This window comes from Eptatretus burgeri, chromosome 15 (assembly GCF_056783735.1).
Source record: "Eptatretus burgeri isolate ZD-2024b chromosome 15, Ebu_testis_v1, whole genome shotgun sequence".
Classification (NCBI taxonomy): domain Eukaryota; kingdom Metazoa; phylum Chordata; class Myxini; order Myxiniformes; family Myxinidae; genus Eptatretus; species Eptatretus burgeri.
This window is the reverse complement of record NC_140975.1, coordinates 24,923,864-24,935,860: the sequence shown is the minus strand read 5'-3', so window position 1 is coordinate 24,935,860 and position 11,997 is coordinate 24,923,864. Positions and strand designations below refer to the sequence as shown.

The 11,997-nt window shown below is 42.3% G+C and overlaps 2 protein-coding genes and 1 pseudogene across 3 annotated transcripts in view; 2 read left to right on the top strand and 1 right to left on the bottom strand.

The window, feature by feature from the left end:
* The window catches only part of SCYL1 (SCY1 like pseudokinase 1), a 66,907-nt gene extending 57,715 nt beyond the window's left edge, over window positions 1–9,192 (bottom strand). The window contains exon 1 of one of the 2 annotated variants that reach the window (XM_085858557.1): window positions 9,019–9,192. In XM_085858557.1, coding sequence (XP_085714683.1) covers window positions 9,019–9,129 — 111 coding nt within the window. In that variant the 5' untranslated portion in view covers window positions 9,130–9,192. The remainder of the gene's footprint in view (window positions 1–9,018) is intronic. The other variant, XM_085858558.1, reaches the window with a different exon arrangement.
* LOC147011764 (uncharacterized) lies at window positions 5,296–6,685 on the top strand (annotated as a pseudogene).
* Window positions 9,193–10,184: 992 nt separating the features above from the next.
* Window positions 10,185–11,997, top strand: part of LOC147011762 (uncharacterized) — a 98,900-nt gene continuing 97,087 nt past the window's right edge. Inside the window, 1 exon segment of the mRNA XM_085858556.1 lies at window positions 10,185–10,320. Within this exon segment, the coding sequence (XP_085714682.1) occupies window positions 10,275–10,320 (46 nt within the window). The 5' untranslated portion in view covers window positions 10,185–10,274.

Here is an 11,997-nt window from a genome sequence, read left to right as displayed (position 1 = left end):
ACTTTAGAATAAACCCATGTATGTTGAGTGCAGCCATACCTGGCTTGCATTTATGTGGAATGGTACCTATCCCAGCAGGATGGTTTTAACGAACAATTCAACAAGCAGTCATAGACTGGTACTTACGAAATCGTCAACTTGACCTCTGACCTTGTCTAATAAAAGCTGTCTCGAGAGAAGGTAGCGATGCAAACCAGAAGTTTCTACGATGATTCTGTACCAAACCATCAAAAATCGAATGTTTGACCTCACTGTGACCTTGACCTTCGACCGATTTTGAGCAAAATCTAATCAGCGCTAGCCATCACCCTCCTGAATCACGTGGTGTAATTTGACATTGGCAGCTTCTTCCGTTCTCGAGTTATCGTGCCTACAAACAAACACACAAACACACAAACAAACAAACAAGCAGTCATAAACTGGTACTTACGAAATCGTCAACTTGACCTCTGACCTTGTCTAATAAAAGCATGAATCAGTCAGAAGCCCAAGGGGAGCTTGAATTCTGAATTCATGTGGTCTACGATTTTATACTGTGGTTTGCAGATAATGAGTCCCAGACAAAAACTAGATTTCTTATAAAAATTCCATTTTTTTGTTTTTATTTTTAAAAAAGCAATTCAGTACCAGCAGGATATGCCAGATAATAGGTGTATTACTTATCAGAAGAATCTGATAAAAGACATATATATATATATATATATATATATATATATATATATATATATATATATATATATATATATATATATATATATATATATATATATATATATCAGTTATTCATCGCTGTTCTAGAATTTTGACAACCGAGTTTTAAGCGTCCTAAGCGATCGCAAAAACCGAAGACAAAATTAAAATCGAAGTTAAAACGAACTCGTAACGTCAAGAGAAGCAAAAATACTCCATTTCTCCACATGAATTTACGGAATTATGTTTGACCTCACTGTGACCTTGACCTTTGACCGATTTGACCAAAATCTAATCAGCACTAGCCATCACCCTCCTGAATCACGTGGTGTAATTTGACATTGGTAGCTTCTTCCGTTCTCGAGTTAGCGTGCCGACAAACAAACAAACAAACAGAAATGGAAGGCATCAATATACTTTCGGAATCTTTAGATTTCGTAAGTAACAAACACACAAACAGAGGATGGAAGTCATCAATATACTTAGGAAATCTTTAGATTTCTTAAGTAATAAGCTGCAAAATGTGGGTGCAGGTTTTTCACATTGTTTGATTTTAAAATTATCTCCTTGTGCCTTGAAATGATGCAATATTATATTAGTCTTCAGTATTTTACTTGTATGTCCCTGTAAGTTTGTTTTTTAATGGAAAGGTTCAACAGTCACATTTTATATTTTGTGGACATGGTACAGCCCTTTATTGTGCATACATGTATTGGATTTGTACACGACTACGACAAGGTAGTAAAGGGATAAATAATTGCTTCGTGATTGTTGTGCATACACGGCTCAGAAGCAGAATTTCTTTTCCACGAAACAATCACAGGAATTAAGACGATCAGTGAGATAGCAAACACATGTGCACAATGCATTTGTACTATACGTACTTTATACGGCGCGCGACATCAAATCAATCCACTCTGTGCATGTCGCGTTCTGGAGATGACGTCAACGGTCACGTGACCTGCGGTTCGCTGAACTTTTTTGAGGGGCGGGGCATAGCAAGTTGTGAAAAGCACGAGAAATATTCGAAATATTGGTCTAATTATCCCATTGTTGATTTAAAAAAAGAAACATGGGTGATTTCTTCACTGGGAAGGTCAAGTTAATATATAAATAACCATAAAATTTTGAGTGTCATGGGACCTTTAAACTGCCTTGAAAACGAGCGTGAGCACTCAGGAGAATGTGCCATTGCCTTCTCCTTCTCATTTCCTCCAATACTGAAAACTGCCGATCTTTTTTTATTGTTGTTGTTGATGTTGTGACTTAACAGGAAATACCTTCACCAAAACACAATTAAATGTTATACTAGTTCATAACACTTTCCAAACTGCCCATATTCCCTCCATGATCCACAATTTTGGCTGATGGCCTTGAAATGTTTGTCAGCCACATATATCTGGAAGCCATGGAGGGGTGGAATGCAACGTGTATCTGAAATGAATAAATAATATATCCTTACCTGGAACCATTCATGTAGAGGTGTCTTCCATAGCCACCACTCCAGACTCCCATAGTTAATGCCCCATCCCACGCACAAGTGACACGTCTCAAATTAACTTGCACCCTGCCCTTAATAACTTCAGGTTAGGGGTCTGGAATATGATGGTATCTATCTATAATTCCAGCAGTGTGTGTGTGTGTGTGTGTGTGTGTGTGTGTGTGTGTGTGTGTGTGTGTGTGTGTGTGTGTGTGTGTGTGTGTGTGTGTGTGTGTGTGTGTGTGTGTGTGTGTGTGTGTGTGTGTGTGTGTGTGTGTGTGTGTGTGTGTGTGTGACCGATGTTTCTCGACAACCACTGGTCCGATCTCATTGAAACTTGCTAGATATATTGCTGGGGACCTGAGGATGTGCCTTTTCAAGGTTTTATATTAATCAGACAAGTCCTTCCCAAGTTATGGCCATTTATTTACCAAACCAATGACAAGACACGTTGTTGCGTGGACGTGGCCAATGGGGAAGGGAAGCTCAGCCGCGTTCGTCATTACGGGTTACAACGTAGGGCTTCCGGAGAGTGATGACTTCATGTATTCTAATAATTTCTCGATTTCTTATGCGCATTTATAGATAAACACAATGCCCCAATTTATGATCGTTTTCATATTAGACGGTGCATAAATTTCGGTAACATCAGGGTGCTGGTGTGCTCCGAACCAGGAAGGAAATTTTTTTCTCTCTCTTCTCTTCTCTTTTTGTTTTTCCTTGCCACGACATTGCGAAAAGGTAAAATACTTTGGCGCTAATTGCATAATTGGGTATTAAAACTAAATTGCAAATAATCATAACTGCGAATAATATGCCAACTTCCAGGCCACGCACGTGCGGGCACGCGAGAGCGAAGAAACGGCCTGTGTGGTTGTTGTTTGTTGCTCGCGGTTTGAATATTTATTTATTATTTTTTTATTTTTTACGGGCACGTACTAGTAAGTTAACTTAGCAGGAAGATAATAAATATTTGATCCCTGGTCAGACATAGCGACAAACAAGAATCTATTATTACAAGAAAGTTTTGAGAAAGATAAATTTCACAGCGAATAACCTTGAATAATTTTGAACGTGAACACCTACATACCGATTACAAGGATTACAAGGAAATTATGCACAGGAGGCCATTTGGCCCATAGTAAAGCAGATAGAAGATGAACCTAAATCGAAGTTTCAAGACAATAAGTTGAAATTGTTTGATCATTTTAATGACTTGGGATCAATAATAACTAAAAATGTTGGAATCTTTTGAAAGTGAAATCCATCGAATAGAAAGGGTTAAATTTCCTTCATCAATCAGTGAACCAAGAGGAGATTTGTAAAAAGCTTAATCTTCCCAATTGGCACAATCATGTGCGAAACTTGGGTGATCATTGGAAGTGATACATGAAAAATAATAAACTCAACCAGCTTTCAACATTGGTGGAGAAGGGTGTTTGTCCTTATAGTAGGGGTGCCAAGGTGCAGAAATGTGCTTAAAAAGAGATTGAGGTAGGTATGAAAGAACATACTTTTGTCCTGGATGTTTTTGGTAGATTGGACCTTGGCGCACATGACTGGGGTGGCCTGCTCGGCAAACTCTCTTGCGAAAGTGCTCATCTGGCTCGATTTATCATGTGTCACCATGACGAAATTCGGCCCAAAAATTAGGGGTATGGGAAATGGAATTCATTATTTGAACATGTTCCTATTGTTTTTTACCAACATTTTAGGTATCAGAAGAAAGGGTTTGGGCTGGGCTACAATTTGGTCGGAGAAACATTTTGATGGGGTCACTGAGTGCAGGTTGAGGGGTCAAAAGGTCATGCTCGGAAGGGTCAGGTGAAAATCTAGGGGCCGTGGGTATAAATGGAACTGCTGTACCCAAACCAATAAATATAAATGAATGACACAAACACAAATTTAAGACTACTATATAACAAAGTTTTTGATAATCAAGCCATGTTAGGTGGATACAGAGAATTAACCCCTTTATGTCTATGAGCAGAAACGCAAAAATGGCAAAAGTCGGCTATTTCTCATAAAAGTTATTATTCACTAATTACTTGACCAAAACATGACTAGACATTGTCAGAAGGCATCAATTGATCAATTTCAACCTATTTTACCATTTACTTTGGCTAAAGGTAAGTTTTATGCCTACAATATCATTTTAACCCAAGTGAGAATTTGCTGTCCCAATGAGACACCATACTTTTTAAAACAAAGAGCTCTTCATTAATTGGAGGTGTAAAATTGATCTCCTCATGACCTTCAGCCATGCAACAGGAAAATTCAGAAGGATTTTAATCCATCATATCCAATAACATCATCAAAATGATATTGAACTGATGATACATAATAATAGAGGAAGTTTAAGGTAATTAGTTTAACAATACAAACACCATGAATCTTGAGTTAGATGATCAGAATCTTGAGTTAGATGCACAGATTAGGGATGTTGGGCCTTCAAGCGTGTCATCTCTTACTTTGAACTTGAAGCCAAGATAACCAAACACCCAAGGGCCTTTCAAACTCTGATCATGTAGGCTTAAGGCATGTAAGGAGATTATGCAGCTGGCCTAGAAATGTAAAGTAGAAATTGAAGTCATCTAATCATAGATTTGCTGTGCTAATTGTAGACTACATCTGGGCTTCATGAATCATGTGTGATGGCGCACCTGAAACAAGACCTTCATCGAACAGGTGAAGTGAGCACTTCGAAGAGCGATCTGCAACAAGTGCAGAACATCAAGTCTGTTGTCACCGAAAAGATGATGAACCCTTTTCACAATCAAATGATGCGGAACTTGTCAACATATCCACGGGTCAAGTTGCAGTCACTTGAATTGATCGAAGCAAAGGAGAAAGGATTGAAGGCACTCGCCAAGGCTGAGGCTGAGGCAGAGGACTCTGTAAAAGTTGAGCCTGTTAGACTGAAGACGTTCGTTGAAAATGTGAAAAAGAAATCAACACTTCAGCAAACGAAACAACTGTACATTGAAGAGAGTTCTGTCATCCGCAACCTCTGCTTTGCTGAAAGCCTAGGAAATCAAGAGAAAGTTGACGCCTTTTCACATGAGTGGGCAGAATATACCAGTTCACTTTTCACACCAGACGAACTACATCCATTGGGTTTATCAATGAGAAAGGGCAACAAGTCTGATTATGCCACAATGCTTAAGGCCACGATTTGATCTCAATAGAAGGAACTTGAGCAACTGCCAAATGTAGAGTCAGGCTATTTCATTGACCTTATGGCCTTCGTTCAGCGCTATCAGGAACTTGGGAGCACTACATTCGAAGAGCTATGAGCAAAGTACCTTGAAAAGATCTTGCGTCTTAGACCAAAGGAGTCAGATTGTCCATGTTGTTGGTGATCGATATGATGTCATCCCTCAGAAAAGCTTGAAGATTGAGGAGAGAATGCGAAGAAGCAAAACGGCAAAGAAGACGAAAACCTTTATCCCTCATGACAACCTACAGCTCCCATCATGGAAGGGTTTTGTCTCAAACCACGAAAACAAGGAACATCTCCAACAGTACCTTTCAATGACACGGATGACAAATCACCAGGGAATACCAGTGGGATGCACCTTGATACTGGGAGGCATGACTCGGGACCAGCCATTATGTTGACAAATCATGGGGTGTCGGAACTTGACTACTTGGGATGTGATGAACACGAGGAGGCTGATACACGAATCTTTGCTCACATTGCATACTCAGCAAAGGAACAAGGATGCAAGAGGGTAGTCATCCAAGCCACAGACACAGATATCTTGATGATGGGCATCTACCGTGTTTCGAGGGTGCAAGGTTTAGAGGAACTCTGGATGCAGAAGCAGAACGTCTTTATTCCATGCCATGTTATTTCCAGATTTCTGACAAGCAATTATACAAATACCACAAGTTCGTCTTTACTCTTGGCATATGCAATCACCGGCTGTGACACAGTCAGCTACATTTTCCATTGTGGAAAAAAAACGTGCATTGAAAGTGGCATTGGACTGTGGAAAGATCCTTGAGCCAGTTTCACATTATAGAATTCCTGATGAGCATGAGCATATTGAAATATCAGAAGCCATGTCAGAGTCCGCACGGAAATACATCTACGCACTATATGGGAAAAAGGACTTCTCTGGATTTATGGATGAGCTACGATGTCATCTGTTTCAAACAAAGAAATCTGACCTCCGATCATTGCCACCGACCAGCGACGCATTTCAATTTCACATCATGAGGGCTCTGTACCAAATGTTACTTTGGAAACGTGCCACGCTGGCAAATCCGTTGCTGCCGGATCCTACAGACTTTGGTAGGAATACCAAGAAAGGATACCTGCTGGCTACTCTAATGACAAAGCCATCCAAACAAGGCCTTCTCTCAACAAGATGCAAATGCCGCAAAGACAAATGCAGATCACATCGCCCTTGCCGAAAGGCCAAAGTGTCGTGCACCATGGCTTGTAACTGCTGTGGGGTTCCACTGATGTGCACGCTTATGGAAGAGAAGAATGAAGATATTCTATGAACATGAACATATTGCTCTCGATCCATGATTCATCATCATCGACATCAGCTGATTAGTCAACCTAATTAATACATTGTACATGTACTCTCATCAGTATGTTTACTGATTTTGGACAAAAGTGATTGAATTAGTGTTACTATAAATGGTATCCCATTCTTTCAATAATTGTCTTTGAGTACTGGTTGGGAAAGGTGTACAATGGTGTTTACCGATATTGAAAATGTGTTGAATTTTACAGAAAATACTAATAATGTGAACGAGTGTACCTGACTGGAATTTGTAGGGTGGACAGCTCAGACGTTGTAGCTAAAATAGCAAGTTCACAAGCTGGTTCATAAGTCTATTAAACCCCATGTCTAAACAGCTTTCAGTGTTATGCACTGCCAAAAGGCTTGGGTTGAATTTTTTCATTACTCTAAAGCAAGGAGGTAGAAACTAGTAAACGTACCCAAACGGTTAACATGAAACGTCCAGAAGGGGTTAATATATGCAACTAAAGGGGTAAATAGGTTGAAATTGGTCAATTGATGCCTTCTGACAATGTCTAGTCATGTTTTGCTCAAGTAATTAGCGAATAATAATTTTTATGAGAAAAATCCGACTTTTGCCATTTTTGCGATTCTGCTCATAGACATAAAGGGGTTAATTCTCAAATTCTCTGTATCCACCTAACATGGCATGATTATCAAAAACTTTGTTACATAGTACTCTTAAATTTGTGTTTGTGTCATTCATTTATATTTATTGGTTTGGGTACAGCAGTTCCATTTATACCCACGGCCCCTAGATTTTAACCTGACCCTTCTGAGTGTGACCTTTTGACCCCTCAATCTGCACTCAGTGACCCCGTCAAAATGATTCTCCTACCAAATTGTAGCCCAGCCCAAACCCTTTCTTCTGATACCTAAAATGTTGGTAAACAACAACAGGAAGATGTTCAAATAATGAATTCCATTTCCCCTACCCCTAATTTTTGGGCCGAATTTCATCATGGTGACACATGATAAATCGAGCCAGATGAGCACTTTCGCAAGAGAGTTGGCCGAGCAGGCCACCCCAGTCATGTGCGCCAAGGTCCAATCTACGAAAAAACATCTAGGACAAAAATATGTTCTTTCATGACTACCCCTCTCCAAGTTTCTGGGCTCTGGCACCCCCACTATTACCTGGAATTTGAGGTCAATACTTATCTTCACAACTGTTAAATGGAGTCCAATGATGGTGATAAAGACTAATGAAAGCGTTTGTTAAGGATTTGGAGAGCATGGAAGACTGGAATGGTTTGACACACACAAACTGTAATAAAGCCGGTAGGCGACATGGGTGGTCGCTATATAATTGCACACTAGTCATACAGTTTTTGACGGATCGGGCTGAAAATTTTTGACAAAAGGTTGATGATAGTGCACATAAAAGCGCGGAAGCAGATTTTTGATTTTCGAAAAAAAAATATTTTTCGGATTTTTTTCAAAAATTTCAAAGTCCCGTTGATAGACAACGGTGGTGTCCAGAGCAACGGTGCTCAAAAGCATACAACTAGATCCTGGTATGAACCTACCAGTCAAGTTTCATCAAAATCGGTTGACTCCTCTGGCCTCCAGAGCTGTTCATTACATACAAACAAACAGACGGACGGAAAACCTGAGACTAAGGGTCGTCTCGCGACCACCCAACAGGACTGGGACAGTATTCGTCACTATTCGATCTTTGCAGAGGCTTTTACTTCGACATCTCTTGTTTGTCCATCAACATTGTAGCCCCTACATTTCTTTATTCAACTTTACATTTCAACCAACTTCTCATTAGTCTTTGAACGGGAACAATTATTCCCACGTTCTTGTGAGGTGTCCAAGGGGAAAGTTTGCCCCCCCCCCCAAGTCTTTCACGGACGGGATGGCCAGGCCTGACGTTCGACTCGGGTTTGGGCAGGAATTAGTAGTAATTTGTTCAGGGTGCCGGTGATAGCTTGCCTACTCTTCGCGGATACCGTGTGGGATCGACGTTCAACGTCCATCCGAGGGACGGCACACACATATTGATGAATCACCCTGCCTGTGAAGCACCAAGACGGCAGTTTATAGCCGGGTCGGGATTCGTACCCAAGCTTGACGGCTTTGAGGTGAGTTTGCATAATTATCATGTCTATAATTATCCGGATATATAACTATAAAAGGTGTTTACCTGATTTGTTGCTTCACCAAACGGGTGTCCAAAAACCGGACAACGAAACACGTCACTAAACCCGTTTTACATACACCTATTGCAAAGGTAAACAAATCATACGTCAGCAATTTCCACGTAAGTAACGTGTCCAACAATCCCAAGTTGCGCACCTTGCGCCGCCCGTGATGGAGGTTCCATATGGAGTACCCGTCCAGGCCACAAGTCCGAGTCCCAACCTCCCAAGCGAGATCCCGACACGGATCGCGTGAGAAAAACCACATCACCCTCACCGAGTCCACACACTTACGACGCTATCGTAAAACCAATACGGCTTCACATCGTCACGATACCTTACGACGATGCCGCAAATCCAAATACACTTTACGACTGACAGGAAGTTTGCGCGTCGATCACCCTCAGCACGTTTTTTCCGTATGCTGCGCAAAAAAGCATTTGACTTTTCACAATTCTATTTAAGAAACCGCAAAAAAAATTACAAGACGAACACTTTTAAACTCCAAGTATAAAGTGGCAGCTTTCATGCAACTTGAAGCACGGCTTTCGGGTCGCTTGTTTAAAGGGAGGAGCATCGCTTTCTTGGGGGTCACAAGATGGCCGCCACTCAGCTTCACAACCGTTCAACCAATCAGTATCGAGCTTCCAACGCAGTTCGTGCAGAGATCTGTGATACAAAAGGACGTGTACGTTCTGTATTGTGATTGTTACAAAACGAAAAGCCATATTTATGGTGTCGCAAAAGAAAAAGGTATTTTTTTCGACATTTCAACTTCAAAAGGCCACTTGTCGCACGGTCGCAAAACCAGAAAGCCGTTTACGGCACTAACGAAAAGTCAAGGGCGTCTTTACGACGTTGTCGTAAAAATAAGCACTTTCCAGAAATGAAAAATTTAAAGAAATATAATTATTTGTTATAAATATTTCAGACAGCGTGGGTTAAAAATAGCGCGAGTTAATTTGTGTGGTTCCATGTGATTTTACACGGATGTTTTGATAAATCTGTTAAACACAAAAAAATGTATAATGTTGGATTACGGATTCTCTGTCTCCAAGAGGAAAACTATTTTACGTATTGTGCTATTACTTCTGCGTGTTGTACTAATTCTTAATATCGGAAAAACAGTTCATTTGAGCAAACTCGCTTGTGCGGTGTATTATCATGACACGTTAAGTTCGTGAGTCTGTCTTCCAAGTTCTTTTTTTTACGTTGTAAAGCTATAATATAAGTATGGAAATAAAGGAGAAATAAGAATCACACGATGAAGGTTATAGTTTAAATATATATATATAAATATTATTCACCTCATTGTACGTTGCTGTGACCTGAAGGGAGGCGTTGAAGAGTTGAAGAACATAGATCGGGTTTGAGGGCCGATGAGGCCGCTCGACGGCAGGTCGTAAAGTGGTCATGAATCTTTGTTTGGGGTCGGACCGCACCGCATTGATCGAAGAAGGTGAGCTCGTTCTGCTGTGAATCCAATCGCCTGTCGGGTGATTGTTTTTATCCGAAATAATAATAATAATGATAGTAATTTTAAAATGCCGGTAAAGCGTCTGAGAAACGCTCGTGCGTTGGGGTTTCCTTGTGAGGGGAAGGGATCTTGTTATTAGTAAAGCCTTTACTTGGCCCTCCATGGAGGCCTTGGCCCTCCTCCAGTCTTGGAGACTGCAGTCTCCAAGACTTCACGAGTCATTGACCCGCAGGGAATATTGTGTGAAATATCGTCAGAATCGGGTTATTTAAACATGGCACACCTTCGGAGCGTCAGGTGGGGAAACAGCATGGACGATTTATCGCCTCCCTCGACTCGTCTCCGTGGTGTCTCGCCTGGGTTCGAATCCCGACCCGGCTATAAACTGTCATGCCGGTATTTCACCATCAGGGTGATTCATCGGTGTGTGTTGTAGTGTCGTGGTGGTGGTGCTTCAAGGCAGACACGAGCGGGGGAACAGTTCAACCCCGCTTTATTGCACGAGCGAGAGCGTGAGCGTACGTTGCCCGTAACTCCCCTTTATTACGTACTCGATGCACTCTACAAGCCACACGACTACAGGCTCCCAGGCCACAACGGCTACAGCAACCACTACGACGCCTCAGGCGGCGCGCACTCCTATATCCCTTGCAAGCACGTGATCACGCCGACCACTCCTCCACGACGCTCCCCCACATCATGCCCTGCCCCCGCAGGCCCGCTACACCACACTCCTCCCTCCTAAAACCATGATTATTAAATGACCATCATCATAATAAGCATAATCAGCACATAATACCATGATATAAAAGCAGAGAAGGCATAAAAACGATAATGACTCCAAAAAGAAAAAGCATAGGTCATCACACCATATAACGTGTCGATGCGAGCGAGCGGAGCTGCAATGGCCAGGCTCCGAAGACTGAGTTGCATAACGAACCCACAAAAACCCTGACCGCGTTACAGATATCAAGAAGCAAGACGGGAAGCACAGCATCACTACGCAGCAGAAGCGCCGCCAGGCGGCTCATGCCTACACGCCCTCCGGCGAGGTCGTGGCGACCTCCCGAGCAAACCTCCCCCGGCACCATCAATGCCCCCCCGGCCGACAAGGCGGCACATCTCCCCCAGCCAGACCCGAAGCAGATAAACATTCCGAGGCCGGAAGCCCGCTGTCTGGAAGCCGTGGCGCCAATGCCAAACCCGACTGACCTTGGGTGGGGATGCTGAACAGCGCCGTCGGCTGTGTGTACCAACCTGTCCATAACAACCCACGCCTTACAATCAGCTGAGATTCCAACGCATGCCCAAACGGCCTCGGGCGAGAACAGAGAGTTGCGCCCCAGGCGCCAGGCACGTCTGACCTTGCCGAAACCAGAGGTGGGGGTAACGCTGAACAGCGAACCAGCCCCGGCTCTGAGTCGATCTCTGAGACCCACACGGCAATTAGACGGTAGCAATTCCATACAAACCACACATCAAACCCAGGCCCGTCATAAATCAATAAGAACATCATCTGTGCAATTGCAAACTCTTTTTTCCGTACAGCGCGTTCTTCCGATAAAATCCCCGCACATGACAAAGTAACAACCCGCGGCCCGTGGCAGCGGGAGGCCAATAAAACCTCTTTATTTGCCATGATCGCTCCCAAAGCCTTCA